The 18387-nt window shown below is 42.2% G+C and overlaps 1 protein-coding gene across 1 annotated transcript; it reads right to left on the bottom strand.

Annotated features, from left to right (window-relative positions):
• Positions 1 to 166: 166 nt before the first annotated feature.
• Positions 167 to 14270, bottom strand: lck (LCK proto-oncogene, Src family tyrosine kinase). The gene is made up of 12 exons (XM_046307774.1): positions 13982 to 14270; positions 11095 to 11204; positions 9680 to 9740; positions 9481 to 9571; positions 9176 to 9277; positions 8735 to 8988; positions 8380 to 8532; positions 6805 to 6984; positions 3819 to 3895; positions 1351 to 1504; positions 1043 to 1174; positions 167 to 890 (listed from the first exon to the last, which is right to left on the bottom strand). The coding sequence occupies exons 2-12, from the start codon at positions 11197 to 11199 to the stop codon at positions 685 to 687; spliced, it is 1515 nt and encodes a 504-aa protein (XP_046163730.1). The 5' UTR covers positions 11200 to 11204; positions 13982 to 14270; the 3' UTR covers positions 167 to 684.
• Between the last annotated feature and the right edge of the window lie 4117 nt (positions 14271 to 18387).

An 18387-nucleotide genomic window follows, 5' to 3' on the forward strand; every position in this document is an offset into this window, starting at 1 on the left:
GCTGAACGACAGATCTGTTCCGGGGTTTGAACTTGCAACATTCCGGTTACTTAGTCCCAACGCTCTAACCACTAGGCTACACATCCCGCCACAACAAAGACGGTTTTGGATTTCAGGTAGGCATCTTTAAAATAAAAAAATGTTTAAAAAAACTTTTGAGACTTAATTGTTAATGTTTACATTCCTTTTTATGTTTTACTTGACTTTTTATTGAATGAGCACCATTGACATTTCATATGAATTTCTTGTCAATGGCATTAACAGGTAAATGAACAGAGTAGGCCTAACATTTGTGCTTTTGTAAGATACATCATGTCATCTTCCATTTATAGTCTTCAAACGCATAGCAAAATATACAAATAGATTATAGAAATATCTAAATAGTACAAAATGGAACAAATTACATGAAATGTCAAAGAAATTAGAGGATACAAAAGTACTGTGGTATCTTCCTTGAGCTCTCTAAAATGTTACACTAAATATGCTTTCATTGCATCCTTCTTCAAAGTATTAGGTGTATATCTGTCTGTCTACAGAGCCTAAGATTACAAAGTGTGTTTTGAAAGGAGATCCAGCAAGGTTCTCAGACAGACAGTATCAAAAGCATATAAACTGGGATTATATCTCTGTGTTTTAACAGTTGGAGTTAATGTCCTCTCCTCTCCTATCCCATGTCTGTATGCCTTAGCAAGGCTGTTCTTGGTACTGCCTCTCTGTTGCTGTGAAGAAGTCCTCCAGAACGCTCCTCAGGTACTCAAAGGTTGGCCGATTCTCTGGGCTCTCATTCCAGCACAGGTTCATAATATTGTACAGACCTTCAGGGCAGTCCTCCGATCGGGGCATCCGGTAGCCTCGCTCCAGGTTCTGGATCACCTCTGGGTTACTCATGCCTGACAGTGGGAGAAGACAAGAGATGGGGATGCAGTCTGGCTGATAATATGGGAAAAGTGTTGTATTTTGGTGAACAAAATATGTAATTTTTGAGGATTACTGTATACGGGTGCTATTTAGAGAATGGTGTGGAGTATTCTTAGTCAAATACCTGGATATGGGATACGACCATACGTCACTATCTCTGTCAAGAGGATCCCAAAAGACCACACATCTGACTTGATGGAAAAGGTTCCGTAGTTTATAGCTTCAGGTGCTGTCCATTTAATGGGGAATTTGGCACCTGAAAAGTGAAATAGGTTTACTTTATGGTTATGTTCATTTCAATAGCACCATATGCATTCTACATGAACACTTGGTGGGGCTATAGTACAGAGAGAGTTCCTGGCATAGCAGAAAGCACTTAGAACATTCAAGCATATCCATTTTTATAGTGTAAACTAAGGAAAGTCCTCCTACCCTCTCTGGCTGTGTACTCGTTGTCCTCGATGAGTCTTGCAAGTCCAAAATCAGCAATCTTACAGATGAGCTCATCAGACACCAGGATGTTTGCTGCTCGGAGGTCCCGATGGATGTAGTTCTGTTCTTCAATGTAGGCCATTCCCTCAGCCACCTGCAGGAGGCAGTACAGCATAAGGAAGGATTTATTTTTTCACCTTAATTTACCACGTAGACTCGATGAGAACAAGTTCTCATTTACAACTGCGACCTGGCCAAGATAAAGCAAAGCAGTGGACCCAAACAACAACACAGAGTTACACATGGAATAACAAACATACAGTCAACAATACAATAGAAAATGAGGTAGGATAAGGGAGGTAAGGCAATGAATAGGCCGTAGTGGCTAAATAATTACAATATAGCAATTCAATTAAACACTGGAGAGATAAATGTGCAGAAGTTGAGTGTGCAAGTAGAGGTACTGGGGTGCAAGGAGCAAAATAAATAACAGTATGGGGATGAGGCTTACAGCTAGTGAGGGAGATATGAATCTCCAGCTTCAGTGATTTTTGCAGTTCATTCCAGTCATTGGCAGCAGAGAACTGGAAGGAAAGGCGGCCGAAGGAGGAATTGGCTTTGGGGTTATCAGTGAAATATACCTGCTGGAGCGTGTGCTACGGGTGAGTGCTGCTAAGGCAGGGCTTTACCTGGCAAAGACTTATGAATACTGTGTGTGTGTGTGTGTGTGTGTGTGTGTGTGTGTGTGTGTGTGTGTGTGTGTGTGTGTGTGTGTGTGTGTGTGTGTGTGTGTGTGTGTGTGTGTGTGTGTGTGTGTGTGTGTGTGTGTGTGTGTGTGTGTGTGTGTGTGTGTGTGTGTGTGTGTGTGTATTAGAGACAGACAGGGCAGAGGAAGATTCCTGTGACAGGGAGGTTCCCACTTCCCCAGGTCAAATCTCTGTTCCTCACCTTGGTGCTCCCTCAGTTTTCACAGACAAGTTATAATTGTGGCTGGTCTAATCATATTTGTCTTTACCCTAAATTAATTGAATACAAGTAATACCATAACATTTCCTGTTTGAGAAAAATGAGTATGATTATGAAACATATGATGGTTTGAGTGTGCAAGTATTTCTGTGGTAGCAAGGAGTGTGTTCTCACCGCCCCCTTCATGTACGTGTGTGTTTAGGCAGACATTGGTGCATATTTCAGACGTAATAATCTCACAGATAGGCGTCATGGGGCCCGAGGTCCTTGAGAGAAAACAGAGAGGTGCGTGTGTTGTATGAACTTGACCTCATCATCATGCTCAAAAATGTCTACATTTTCACTCACTAGCTCTAGGGTTCATGTTGTTTCACTGTCTGTCAAGTAACACAAAAAAAAACACAGTATAACACAAAGTCTTCATCTTCAAGAAGCCCCGACCCTAACCTGGTAGTAACCCTAACCTTAGCCCTAACTATCTTAGATGCTCCTCTGCCCTCACTTTCAGTTGATGTGAAGATATTCTGGCTCTAAACAGGCAGCCCTGCTCTCAATAGCACGATACACTAGACAGAGTTTCCACTGTTGGGCCAGAGTCATTTCTTACAGGACTCATTTGAATTCTAAATCCAATTCCATGGCAGTTGGGTTCTTACTCACTACGCGCTCACAGCAACTTATGATGCTGAATGCCATCAGTGTTCTAGCTATTGCTCAGGAACGTTGTCTTTTTCCATAATACCTTCCATAGATTAGGCTCTTCCTCTGTAACAGGCGGCTTTGAAAGTACTCTGAGCTTGGCTAGTTGGCATCCCTGTAACCCCATTACACCTCCATGTGGCTCAATTTCCATTACTGTGAATGAGAGGTACATAATTGAACCCTGAAGAATGAACAGTGATGCCGAAACGTTGGTAAATACCCATGAAATTGCTGGGAGTATACACATGGAGTGTGCGACATTCTTTATTTTGGTAGTTTATATTTTATTCACTGTTAGTCATCACCTCCACACAAACTATTATTCTGGGTGTGCGCCAGCTCGTGTTTTTTAATATAATTGAACCATAACATTATGTTAGTGTAGCCCAATTAAATTAGATGTCGGTGTAAGCAGATGTTCTCCCATCTTTGGCCCGATATTTGGCCGTCAAACTACTCCTAAGTAATTTGTCCTTATACGAGAGGCTCAAGCAGCAATACAGCTGCTTTCTTGATATAATGAAGTTCAAGGGGTGAGTAACACAGTGGTGGTGACACAGTTAGATTTGTGTCAATGTGTCTAGTCTTATGGTGTTATTGTTAATAAACCTTACACAGGGGTCTCCATTGTTACAGTGAGATTAGTATAGGCCTCATAATAGCAAGGGCTGTTTCCTGTCGACGAGGATCATACAGAGAGAATAGAAAATGAAAGAGCGAATGGAGGGGATAGTGAGACAGAGTTTGGGAGACAGTGTATAGAGAGCTATTGAGATTGAAGTAAAGAGCAGGGGACTTGCCTGAGACGCCATATCTATGAGGGTGTTGATGGGTATTATGGATCCCTCGGACGTCTTGAGAAAATCTACAAGAGCGCCTGTAATAAAGTGTGATCAAGTTATTCAAATGACAGATATGGGTCTTTCTATAAGCTAGGGTACCAGTGAATATTTCCTACACCGGACAACTTGCTACAGCTGTTGATAAGTCATTGATAATAATCAGCAGATTTTTTTTCTTCATGTCATTACATTAAGATATAAGGGGATCATAGTTAAATTAGACATTGAACTTGAACCCTGTAAGAATCATGGATCTAGCTGTTGGACAGTTTGTTGTATAGAGATATCAGAAATGTAGTGTAGCTACATAACATTTAGTGTCTGTCTCCTTAAGGTTGGCGTGAAAACTGTTTTCATGGGCACACAAATCCAAAATAATGTAGGCATTGCAAAATCGAGTGCATCTAACCAAAATAGCTACCTTACCTTGATACTTAAAACCTAAATCGATACTGTCATTAATGTGGTTCTTCAGTAATTATGCATAATACTTGTTGAATGCCATTTGGTGTCCAATTGGTTAGTTACGCTGCGATATTTTCACACTTCATCATCTGATCCAGGAAGGAATTTCCCGAATGACAGTCAAGTGACGAACAGCTGTTGTGATATGGGAAGCGATGCAACGACAGCCCAAGTGCTGGAAAAAAAGGTGTTTGTGAGGAATGTCCAGAATATATATTGTGCCTGGATCCACATTGAATCTAATATCCAGAGTGAATTGAGGTTAATCATCTGTTGTTGTCTGTTTCATTTACAGCAGGGTCTCGTTAGGTTTAACAGAGAAATCATCAAGGTAATCAGTTCATGTTTTCTAATGTTTTTGTACCTTGGATTGGACACCGGGTCTACTGTGAACACTTGTATAGGACAGACTATTGAGCAACACCCAACGCTATTCATGTCAGTTATTCTGGATAAAAGGACAACAAATGACATCGTCTAGTGGGCTTATTCACAACATGATCTGTTAATGAAATAACATGACAAATAGATTTTGTTTTCCATGTTACACCTGCAATTTTAAACAATACAAGTGGCTTGAATTAGCCTATTGAACATGCATTTGTACTGGAATAGGCCAAGCCTTGAAAATCAGTTTATTCATTCTCCTTGGTGCTTGAAAAGTTATTGTAATTATTGTAGCCAATTTAGATGTTCTCCTGCTCCCTTTATAATTACCCGTGATTACATTTTTTATCCGTTTTTGTGAGCGATGTGGCTACTTTCGTTTGTTTCCCGTCACTTCATTTAAAGGGTGTTGCACGACTCTGTTGCGGTAAAACCAAGTGCGGTTATTATGAGGACAACACCTAATGTTGGTTTCAACTTGGCGTCCAATACAAATCCATCCATTAAAAAAATGACCTGTTTTTGGGTCACTGTCATTATAAAAAGTGATGATGAGATTCAAATGTTGAGATGAATTCTAACGCTATTCATGGGTTTATTATGTGTCTCTGTTGAGAGGATGGGAACATCAAGCCTTCCTTTCTAGTGACAACAGAGGCAACAATTGTGTCTGTGAACACGTGAATCACAAACAAAGAGACAGTTTATAGAGGACTATACAAAGGCCCGACATTTACTAGCTCAGAGCACTTGCATACTGAAGATGTTGATGCACGAGGAACAGTGTCTTCCAATGTGCTTTGATATTGTCTATCGCAATGTAAGGCCTTCAAAAAGGCAACAACAAACTTTGAGGGAAATGTGAAAACATACCCCCACCTCCACAACCTCGCACACCAGGTGAACCAGGGCACCCACACTTAAGCACCCTTCCTCGGACTATAAAGCAGATAGCTGCGCCGTTACGAACCGCGTGCACCTGGTGACCCAAAACGGACGTCGTGCACCTGGTCACCCAAAAAGGCCCATGTGCACCTGGTCACCAAAAATGAACGGTGTGCACCTGGTCACCTAAAAAGGGCCATGTGCACCTGGTCACCCGGCCGCTTTCCACCCAGAACATAAGTCCACACTGGGCCGGTGGTACTTTTCTGCCCTGGTACCCACCTTCCTTAGTCCGATTGCCCTCTCTCTTTTTGGGCTATCAGACTATGGGTTGCCCACTCTCTCTTGGGCCTTTAGGTTACCAAGTGCCGGTGGTACTTTTACGCATGGTACCCACCTGCAGGTGATATACTAACAGTAGTCAGAGGTTAAGACCGAGGCTACTGGAGAGAACATATTGGTATCAAAATATGTTGTTATTCTATGAAGTTACGTTTTCAGGGTCAGTCTGTGTGCAGTGCAGTGCAGTGCACCTGTAACCATGGTGACATTTTTGTTGGTCTGGGTTTGCTACCCTTTTACAGGCAGCCTCTCTCTTTGTTGTGTGAGGAGAGAAAGAGAGTAGTCACTGGACAGTGGCTGAAAGGCCTCGTCTGACTGGGGGATTATGGGGGTTGAAGGGGGTGGGGGGGTCTGTGTACTGACACAGGAATGGAGCCACGCGCCCATGGGGGTTGACACAGGTCTTATCACTGAACAATGAGACTGTGAATCACCACTATTTGACATCACTTTTTCCCCGTCAGAACAGACTTCCCTTTGGTGTGTAGACATCAGAGACCCCAGCTGGTCGATTTGATTATTATTATTATTTTTTAAAGATTTTCTTAATTTAACCAGGCAAGTCAGTTAAGAACACATTCTTATTTTCAATGATGGCCTGGGAACAGTGGGTTAACTGCCTGTTCAGGGGCAGAACAACAGATTTGTACCTTGTCAGCTCGGGGGTTTGAACTTGCAACCTTCCGGTTACTAGTCCAACGCTCTAACCACTAGGCTACCCTGCCAAAGGTTCATCAAAATAGAAGAACAGAACTGAAAAGAATAGGATCAAGGTTACCTATTGTATAGGGAGTTAGTCTTACCCTGAAAGACGAGCATTGACCATTAGCCTAATAACAATGTAAACCTAGATAGTGACACCCACCGTTCTCCATGAACTCTGTGATGATGTAGATGGGCTCCTGGGTAACCACGGCGAAGAGGCGGACCAGGCGCGGGTGCTGCAGCTCCTTCATCAGGTTGGCCTCGGCCAGGAAAGCAGCCATGGACATGGTGCCCACCTTCAGGTTCTTAATGGCCACCTGTCTGTGGTTGTTGTACAGACCTGCAGCATAGAGGAAGGCCATTGGTGATACAGTAAATAAATATACAATATATAGTAATACTACTATCACACTACAGTGTTATTATTCAGTAGTGTAGTATATGATGTGTAGGCCAGTTGAGTCAGTTGAGGACATGCAAGTTCACTATCGGTCACTCTCAACTAGTTGAGTTATATAACCTATGGTGTAATGGTGAGAATCAACTTGTTTGTTATTGAAAGCATTCTTCTCTACATTTGATCTAAAACAAAAATGGTGAAGTTTTTTCCAATCTGACATGCATGGATAAACATTTAATCTGAAACAACAATCACCCCAATGATGTGGGTGTATTCAGTTGCTGCTGTTCGGATGAGGAAAGGAAAAACAATTATGTTGCCAAGATCGCATGCAGGAGGAAGTTGTTAATACAAAGTTCCATGGCAGGCTATTTTGAGGTCTGATACAGGGGGTTGTTTTGAATGTAGCATTGTGTTCACATACATGAAGATGGACGACAGGGAAATCTCCCCCTTCAATGGAAAAGTAGTGTGTGGAGGGTTTAGATTACATTAAAATATATTCTCACCATCAAAACATTGGAGTTTTTTTGTCTAATGTTTGATTTAAGGGTCACAATGTGAGGGGCAATAGTAAATATTGTAATATAGACACACATGTATGAACTAATATAGGCATGTGAAGAGCTTCAGAGAGACTTAGCTACAGACTGGTTTTTGACTAGATCTTCAACCTAGAACGCTCACTGGCTCTTGCGTAATCCAACTGACACCTGACATCAATCCCAAGAGACTTTATACCAGCTCAAACAAGCCCTGCAGTCATGGCATTATTTAGGAAATTACACACAATGCAGAACTAAAGCCTAAACTAAAGCTGCTCTGGCAGACACAGAGAGAGACAGGCCCAAAGCCAGATTGAGCAACTGGTTGCTTTATATCTAGGGAATCGATGTAAACCAACACACTTATTTGTATTCTGAAAATGTCCACTGTGGTTGAATATAGCCTGAACAGTGGTGGAAAAAGTACCCAACTGTCATACTTGAGTAAAAGTAAAGATACCTTAAGAAAAGAGGACTCAAGTAAAAGTCACCCAGTAAAATACTACTTAAGTAAAAGTCTAAAAGTATTTGGTTTAAAATATACTTTCTTGTTTTTTAAATTTACGGAAAGTCAGGGACACACTCCAATATTCAGACATAATTGACAAACAAAGCATACGTGTTTAGTGAGTCTGCCAGATCAGAGGCAGTATGGATGACCAGGGATGTTCTGTTGATATGTGTGTGAATTTGACTATTCATGTCCTGCTAAGCATTCAAAATGTAACGAGTACCTTTGGGTGTCAAGGAAAATTTATGGAGTAACAAGTACAGCATTTCATTTACTCACCCATCCAGACTTCCCCAAACTGCCCGGCCCCGAGCCTGCGCTCCATCTTGAGGGACTCTCGGGGGATCTCCCATTCGTCCTGCCACCAGGGTTTCTGGGGCACACGGGACTGGCAGGGCTTCATCAACCGGGTGCACAGGCCATCCGCCTCACCTGCAGACACATACAACACAGGCAGAGTCAAAGGTCAAACAATGCCACCACATTTTAAAACAGATGAGTATGTGCACTATGGATGGTACGGCAATGGTTTTTGGTACCAACGCTATATGTATTGTTTGGCTGATGTATTATTGTGTTCTGACTGGAGGCATCGCTCCAGGAGTTCAGACAGGATTTGAGTCATAGCACGTACGTGAGTGATGCTGGACCAGCTCTTTCAGGGAGTTGAAGGATATCTTTGCGGTGATGTAGAAACCACCAGTATCCAAGTTGCGGATTCGGTAGTGCTTGACCGTGTCTCCCGTGTTCGGATCAAATTCCCTGACAGACAAGGAGAAGGAGCCTTTGGTGGTCTCACTCTCTCTGACCATGAAGGAGCCCTGTGTGTTCCCCGGAGCTAGCAGGAGCCTCATGGCATCATTTCTGGAGAGGTTCTTGAAAAACCATCTGAAACACATGAAACAGGCGTAGAACTTCAAACAAAACCACATCCCTTTCCCTTAACGGGTGTTGACTGTTGTGTATGGGGAGATGGTGTTGGGGTTGAGTAAGACATTGTTGGGGGATGTATGTTCTTCCTACGTGACTTAAAGTTAAATTAAATACAATTATTTGAGTTTCTGAATTGACTTACGTCTCCATCTCCATGGAGTTCAGGGGGGCCACAAAGTTGTATGGGATGAAGCCCTTCTGGCCTGTGATGAGCGACTCTGCCATGAACCACTCCGGGTCATCCCTAGACAGCACACAAAACAACAACACTTACATGTAAGTATAGCTGTTCTAACTAACACACACTATCTCACTATATCATACTTTCCAAGCCTTGGCAGTATGTCATGCACCTTCAAACAACTACGCACTTTTGCATAACTACACAAATATACCACATCCTCTAAAAAGTAAATGGCATCATCACACATCCTCCACTATTCTTACTTATTGAGTATCTTCAGTTTGTCTCCCTTCTCAAATCCCAGGTCATCACTGTGGTTGGGTTCATAGCTGTATATGGCAACCACCAGGCTATCTGCACAACACAAAAACCCGCATGGGTTAGGAATGAACAGTAATGATCAGATTTGACCCACAAGAAGATGGCACATATTTACCCCCATATTCATGTATAAGAACATACCTGGTAGAGGGGAAGAGGGAGGCGTGAAATGAGAGGGGTATGGGATCAGTTGATCTGTGTACTGATAAGAGCAAAGCAGGTTAAGGTTCAGTAAAATAACCTAGGTTTCCACTTGAGAATTCAAAGATTGTGATTCAGTGTACGAACAATATGGAAGTTCAAGTTGTTATTTGCATGAGAACAGTAAATAGAAAAGTCTGGGGGGTTTCCAATTACAATTTAATTGATGGTAAAAAAACAATTCCATTTTAACCAGATTAAGATTCAATTAAATTGAACATGTTTTACGTAATGTTTACTTTGTGCCAACAAACTGGCCCACAACAAAATGGCATTCACATGTTCTCTTCTTCTGTATCTGTAATCTATAGTGCCTTCAGAAAGTATTCACACCACTTGATTTTCCCACATTTTGTTGTTACATAATCTACATAAAATCTACACATTTTGTTTTGGTCAATAATCTACACAAAATACTCTGTAATGTCAAAGTGGAAGAAAAATGTGAACATTTGTAAAGAATTCATAAAACATAAAACACTAACATATCTTGATTAGATAAGTATTCAACCCCCTGAGTCAATACGTGCTAGAATCACCTTTGGTAGCGATTACAGCTGTAAGTCTATCTGGGCAAGACCTTTCGATACCTGGATTGTGCAACATTTGCCCATTATTCTTTTCAAAATGCTTCATGCTCTGTCAGATTGGTTGTTCATCATTGCTAGACAACCATTTTCAGGTTTTGTATATTATAAATATTTTAAAGCAGATTTAAGTCAAAACTGTAACTCAGCCACTCAGGAACATTCACTGTCTTCTTGGTAAGCAACTCCAGTGTAGATTTGGCCGTGTGTTTTAGGTTATTTTCCTGCTGAAAGGTGAATTAATCTCCCAGTGTCTGGAAGAAAGTGTACTGAACCAGGTTTTCCTCAAGGATGTTGCCTATGCTTAGCTCCATGCTGTTAATTTTTATCCTGAAAAACTCCCCAGTACTTAACGATTACAAGCATACCCATAACGTGATGCAGCCACCACTATGCTTGAAAATATGGAGAGTGGTACTCAGTAACCTGTTGTATTGGATTTGCCCCAAACATAACACTTTGTATTTGGGACAAAAAGTGAATTGTTTTGGCAAAATAAATTCAGTTACCAAAAAAAATTCTAATTTAGTGAATGTTTACAGTCCAAATGAATTGCCCACACAAAAGCCAACTTCCCCCCAAATTATGTAAGTTGTCAATTCCCAAGCACTGACATGCACAACACCCTTTCAGGTAGACCATGGTTGCATAGGTAATATTCATTGATACCTCAATTAAATGCATATTGGAGATGTTTGTGTGTTTTCACATTCCACTCCAGTTACCCAGCCACGTCCAGACGCTATGCCGCCGTCGAAACACACTCACCAATTTAGCTGACTTGGGGGGAATCGGGCAGTTGCAGTGGTCACACACTTCGTCTAGGTTCTCTATCCAGTCATCATCATAATCTGAACTATAGTTGCATCCCATTTTACCTGGAACATAGTCAAGTGTTTCTGTCAGTTTACATCACCACATAATATAAGAGATTGATTGACAAAGTATAATAACAATTTTTGAATACTTGAGTTAAACAATATAGTTGCTTAGTGCCTCATACTTAGACTTGGTTCCCAAGAGACTTGGTGAACTAGATAGCTGTAGCTTATTATATTACCCTCTTAAAAGTAAAGAGTTGTTCAATTTCAGATCCCTTAAAATTTCAAATAAACAAAATCTTTAATAAGAAAAACTTTTTACCCAGAATGTATTTTATTTGAACATTCATGTACGCATCTAATATCCCTTAAGTCCCCAGCCCTGCACAAACAACTCAGGATGTCCTGATATGACTAAATCAGCAGAATGAAAAAATTAAGTAATAATCTCGGCCAGACCAAAAGGTGAAATGGATCAGGAGGTATTAAATATACATTCTTGTTTTTGTGTAGCTTCACATCAATACACAACAACCAGAGTGTAGCAGGATTTTTTTTAAATCCCCCATCGAAATACTACAACACATTGGCATGTACACCTTCAGTGAACTGTATAGAGGCCTTGTCCAATAGTAATGTGATGAGGAACTGTAATGTGATGGAACTGAAAACTGATGCATATACTGTGTAGTTTGCTGGGAAATGATAGACTTAAGATGGTGACAGATGAAATGAAGAGATTTGCAAATAATATACACTATACTGTATATATTTCAGCCACACCTGTTGCTGACAGGTTTATAAAATTGAGCACACAACCATGCAATCTCCATAGGGAAACATAGTAGAATGGCCTTACTGAAGACCTCAGTGTCTTTCAACGTGGCACTGTCATAGGATGCCACCTTTCCAACAAGTCAGTTTGTCAAATTTCTGCCCGGCTAGAGCCGCCCCAATCAACTGTAAGTGCTGTTTTTGTGAAGTGGAAACATCTAGGAGCAATAACGACTGAGCCGCGAAGTGGTAGGCCAAACAGGCTGACAGAACAGGATCGCTGAAGCGCGTAGCGCGTAAAAACTTCTGTCCTCAGTGGAACACTCACTACCGAGTTTCAAACTGCCTCTGGAAGCAATGTCAGCACAATAACTGTTTGTCAGGGGCTTCATGAAATGGCTTTCCATGGCTTGCACAGAACTCTGACCTTAACCCCATCAAACACCTTTGGGGTGAATTGGAACGCTGACTGCGAGCCAGGCCTAATACCCAACATCAGTGCCCGACCTTACTAATTCTCTTGTGGTTGAATGGAAGCAAGTCCCTGCAGCAATGTTCCAACATCCATTGGAAAGCCTTCCCAGAAGAGTGGAGGCTGTTATTGCAGCAATGGGGGGACCAACTCCATATTAATGCTCATGAATTTGCAATGAGAAGTTTGAGGAGCAGATGTCCACACACTTTTTTAGTGTAATTTAATGATACCTTTTTTGTTGAGACGCCAAATTACTAAGTGTTTCACAAGGTACATTTTGTGTTATAATTATTTTACTTCATTTCGGAATTAATCATAGTTTGGATTCTTTGATAGAAAATGTGATTATATGTAAAGTCACACTTATCCGGTGGTAAACCATGTGTGGCACGCTCTCAGTGCGGATGGAGTGCTCTACCCCTCAGCAGTACAGTATAACCCTGTGCTCTCAGGCCCGTTCTACACTCCTATCCCATTGTTCAGCTCATGTAACGGGGTCAGTGGGCTAGTTGGAGTCGCCGCCTGTCCCAAGGGCACAAATCCTTGAGAAAATCTGACGGGTTGGGAAATGCCTGACCCCGGTAGCGATAGTCTACCCCTACACTGAGATGCTCAGGGACGGAATGGTGGAGGACGAGAGGGATTGTTTTTGGGTGACATCTCTTCAGCTTCTGTCTGGCAGCCTCTTACGGAAATAATTCTAAACAAAGTCAAAATGTTCCATTTGAAGGGATTCCCCTCTTGGTTTCGTATTTTAATCATATTCAGCTGCTGATGGACTGCCCTCTTCTCAAGGCCAAAGGCCAGATTGGTTTGTGTGACTCACAGTGTGCTGCCTTTGGTTTGTTGGCTTTATTATCATTACGTTGTGCTGCATTTGTCGAGACATTGTTTTTGATTCTGTCTGTTTCACCTCCACTCTCTGCGATGCTATGTGGTGTGATGGTCATACTGGACGTTGGACATTGGTCACACAGAGGTGGAGACTGGACACACTGCTCTTTAGGCTACCTAGTGGTACGACTAACCTGCATTGCTCTACACAGAGGTGTATTCATGAATTACATCGACAAGATGGCCTTCCATAAGTACATCAACTGATCTGTCAGACTGCTCTGAAAGTATGTTGTTGCTTTCATGAAATTATCACATTTTACATATGCATATTAGATACTCTATAGCTGTAATGATTTGCTATAAAGAGGGATACTATATCACAAAGTCATTCTTGGTCACCAGATCCCTCCCTGACAAACAAAAACCCTAAACAATTGTGTGTCAACTTGTAATTAAAGCATAATAACCACAAGAATTGCGTTCACCAAACCAGATGTTTTAACTTAAATGACCAGTTTTCCCCTGTTGTTTTGTATGACCTTTTAAGCCAAGCCAAATGTTGTTTTTTCAGTACAGTTAACATCTTCTCAATATTGAATATAGGCTAAACATTTCTGACTCTGCTCATTTACTGTAGAAGACAAGTCTATACATTGTGGTACAATCATCCTGATAAATGAAGCTTTCAATGGGAGAACACACCAATATAGATGAGTGCATTATAAAGCACATCAGGTTGAAGACGTACCTCATGGAACTTCCCCAATGTGTTCTTCAACAGGGTGTCAGCGATTTCACTGGTCTACAGCCAGAGCAGCTTTATCCATGATTTAGATATCTATATCTAGATATGTAGGATTTAGTAATCCTATCAAAAACAGCAACTAAGAATATAACACTACTTTTGGAGAGAACGTAAGAAACAATAGGATGTTGAGTGAGTTTTTCAGGCAGGGAGTTTTATATGTGAAGATCTCATCACTCACTCATGCATTGCCATCCAAACGTACACTCGCACACCCACACAGACACACACAGACACACACATATACACACGTGCACACACACCTCAGTGGGAGATATAGCAGCCCAAAGGGCTTCCTGTCGTTGAAAGGTTGAGGGTTGTTCTGCAGTGGCTCTGACAGGTGCTACCCATGCAGCTGTGTGTTACACAGGGAACATTAGGCTCCTCTGTAAATGGGTCAAGGCAGTACCTCTCTCCTAGTGTGTGAATACTGGTGAATGCTCTATAATATTTATGACTGAAAATATGATGTATGATGTATAAGTAATATCTATCTAGATGTAGCGGATATCAAGTTATCAAATGACTGTATTCTTGCTATGTAACTACTGTAACTACTGTAACTACTGTAACTACTGTAACTACTGTAGAAAAGAAAAGTGGCATGTATGTAAAATGTGTGTATTATTTATTTTTGTCCTCCGAAGAGGGGGGGGGGTCCAATATAATTTTTAAAAGTACATAATAGATATTTGTAAATGTTCCATCGGTCACAATTATATATTTATTTTACCTTTATTTAACTCGGCATGTCAGTTAAGAACAAATTCTTATTTACAATGATGGCCTACCCCGGCCAACCCCTAACCCGGATGACTCTGGGCCAATTGTGTGCCGCCCTATGGGACTCCCAATTACGGTTTGTTGTAATACAGCCTGGAATCAAACCAGGGTCTGTAGTGACTCCGCTAGCATTGAGATGCAGTGCCTTAGACCGCGGCGCCATTTGGGAATTGGGTAAGATCTTGGTAAATGAGAGTCTCGGGCAGTCGATAGACATTTTGATTCAGATCTTCTGTGTATCGCAATGAGACCGTTATTATGGGAAATTTGTGTCATCAACATTTAGTTGCAATTGCCAAATGAGTCATTGGTCCCCAGTTCCTCTCTCTGGTCTCACTTCTGTGCCTCTGTGAGGGAACGTTGTCAACGCTGTGGACCACATAGCTCTTTGTTGCAGTGGCAGGCTGCAACTTTAGACTCTAGAGCATGTACAGAAGTCAGCCAAAACATGTACAGGAAGTGCACTGAAATATGTGCAACTGTGACTGCCATGTGTGATTCTCACATATTAAACCAGTTTATTGAAGACTTTTTCTATTAATAAGAAGCATGAGTGTGTCTCAGAAAGCGTATTTTGTATCCAGAAAACAATGTTTTATAGTTTTACTTTGTAAAAGGCACAGTGATGCCGAAACATTGGTGTTTTACCCAATACATTACTGGGAGTTTATAAACAGTGCATTCGGAAAGTATTCAGACCCCTTGACTTTTTCCTAATTTTATTACGCCTTATCTTAAAATTGATTTTTTTTTTAATCCCTCATCAAACTACATGCAATACCCCAAAATGACAAAGCAAAAACAGTTTTTTAGACATTTTTGAAAACGTCTGCTAAATGACTTAAATGTAAATGTAAATATATACAAAAATAATAATGAAATATCATATTTACTTAAGTATTCATACCCTTTGCTCAGTACTTTGTTGAAGCATCTTTGGCAGCGATTTCAGCCTCGAGACTTCTTGGGTATGATGCTACAAGCTCGGCACACCTGTTTCTCCTATTCTTCTCTGTAGATCCTCTCAAACTCTGTCAGGTTTGATTGGAAGGTAAACCTTCACCCCAGTCTGAGGTCCTGAGTGCTCTGGAGAAGGTTTTCATCAAGGATCTCTCTGTACTTTGCTCCGTTCATCTTTCTCTCGATCCTGACGACTCTCCCAGTCCCTGTCGCTGAAAAACTTCCCCACAGCATGATACTGCCATCACCATGCTTCACTGTAGGGATGGGGTCACGCTCCCACCAGACGTGACACTTGGGATTCAGTCCAATCTTGGTTTCATCAGACCAGAGAATCTTGATTCTCATGGTCTGAGTCTTTAGGTGCCTTTAGGCAAACTCTGAGCGGGCTGTCATGTACCTTTTACTGAGTAGTGGCTTCCGTCTGGCCACTCTGCCATAAAGGCCTGATTGGTGGAGTGCTGCAGAGATGGTTGTCCTTTTAGAAGTTTCTCCCATCTCCACAGAGGAACTCTAGAGCTCTGTCAGAGTGACTATCGGGTTCTTGGTCACCTCCCTGACCAAGAGTCTTATTTGTTCCAAAACTTCTTCCAGTTAAGCTTGACGGAGTCCAGTGTGTTCTTGGGGACCTTCCATGCTGCAAAAATGTTTTTTGTACCCTTCCCCAGATCTGTGCCTGGACACAATCCTGTCTCAGAGCTCTACGGACAATTCCTTCAAACTCTTGGCTTGGTGTTTGCTCTGACATGCACTGTCAACTGTGGGACTTTATATAGACAGGTGTGTGCCTTTCCAAATCATGTCCAATCAATTGAATTTACCACAGGTGGACTCCAATCAAGTTGTAGAAACATCTCAAGAATGATCAATAGAAACAGGATGCACTTGAGCTCAATTTCGAGTCTCATAGCAAAGCGACTGAATACCTACGTAAGGTATTTCCATGATTTTGTTTTCTAAAAACCTGTTTTCGATTTGTAATTATGGGTATTGTGTGTAGATTGCTGATGATTTTTATTTATTTAATCAATATTAGAATAAGGTTGTAACCTAACAAAATGTGGAAAAAGTCAAGCAAGGCATTGGTTTGACGTGTTGTGAGGCGTCACTGATTTACACCGGGTTCCGACCCCACTTCAGCTGATTTCTGCCATGGAACTTCCCCAGGATTAATATGCAGGGATCCTGCATTTGGAGATCTGGTGTTGAGCTGAGGTTGAGCTGTATACCAAGAAAGAGCTGAAGGTTTTTTGGGCACAAAGTGAGTAGAACAGAGTTGAGTTTGGGGGTTGTTTTTCTGTGTGTGGCCATGATAAGGGAATTTACATGTTTAAAGTAATGACTAAAGAATTCCACCCTGACACTTATTTAACGGTGTGAAATGTATTAGAATTATAAGACTATGTGAAATGTATTAGAATCATAAGTCTACAATCCAATAATGTATGCGTGGGACAAGTTAAGAGGGAGAAATGTATGGTTGAGAAAACAGGCTGGTAGACTACACATGACCTGGTTATGGCTCTGAAAAAGCTGACAACAGGAAAGAGGGCCCTTCCAAGGCCTCTCTAATCTAGGGAGGAGAGGAACGGCAAAACACTACCAAGGCTGGTAGAAAAGTGGTGTGTGTGTGTGTGTGTGGGGGGGTTATAAAATGACTGTGTTTGCATTTTTGACTTCAGAACGTTCTCTGAATAAAAAACTAACCTATTGCAGACTTGTGGCTTTGTCTTCATTAACCATTCTCCTGTTTGACGGGTAGAGCCCTGGAATGGGCCAACGCTGTCTGGAACGGCCCAGACTCTGCTCGGGACCACTACCCGGAGTTCACCCTCCATTTTCGGGCCGTGTTCGGCCACCCTCCTGAGGGCCGAGCGGCGGGTGAGCGAATGTTTCACCTCAGACAGGAGACGAGGAGTGTGCAAGACTTTGCCTTGGAGTTCCGGACTTTGGCCGCTGGTGCGGGGTGGAATGACAGGGCCCTGATGGACCACTACCGGTGCAGCCTCCGAGAGGATGTCCGCAGGGAGCTAGCTTATCGGGACACCACACTCTCCCTCAACGAGCTCATAGACTTGTCGATCCGGCTGGACAACCTGCTAGCAGCCCGCGGGCGTTCAGAGGGGGTCCTGTCAGTTCCACCTCCCAGCCCCCCTGCTCCAACTCCGATGGAGTTGGGAGGAGCTGCATCGAGGGGGACCGGAGGAGGAGGCTCCTCCTGCACCTACTGCGGGCGGAGAGGACACACTTCGGACAGGTGCTGGAGGAGTCCGTCTGGGAGTCGAGATGGCAGACGGAACACTTCTCGGCCACCCCAGGTGAGTAAGCACCAAACTCACCCAGAGCACCCTGTTGGTCACATGTTTTTATTTCCTGTGTTTTTTTCCCTCTCTCCAGCATAAGGCGCTAGTCGATTCAGGCGCAGCTGGGAGTTTTATGGATCATGGACTCGCCCGTAGGTTGGGGATTCCGTTGGTGCACCCTTCCCCGTGCACTCCTTAGATAGCCGACCGTTAGGGTCAGGGCTGGTCAGGGAGGCCAATAAATAAATAAATAATACATTTAGAACAAAGGACATCAAGGACAACTAAAGTCATAACAGCAAT

This window comes from Oncorhynchus gorbuscha, linkage group LG17 (genome assembly GCF_021184085.1).
Source record: "Oncorhynchus gorbuscha isolate QuinsamMale2020 ecotype Even-year linkage group LG17, OgorEven_v1.0, whole genome shotgun sequence".
NCBI classification, from domain to species: domain Eukaryota; kingdom Metazoa; phylum Chordata; class Actinopteri; order Salmoniformes; family Salmonidae; genus Oncorhynchus; species Oncorhynchus gorbuscha.

Coding starts and splice junctions, on each gene's coding strand:
- lck (XM_046307774.1), bottom strand. CDS start 11,199: ATGGGATGCAACTATAGTTCAGATTATGATGATGACTGGATAGAGAAC. Junction 9,278..9,480: donor AAACTGAAGATACTCAATAA/GTAAGAATAGTG, acceptor TGTGCTGTCTAG/GGATGACCCGGAGTGGTTCA. Junction 1,505..3,818: donor TCATAGATATGGCGTCTCAG/GCAAGTCCCCTG, acceptor TGCCTCCTGCAG/GTGGCTGAGGGAATGGCCTA.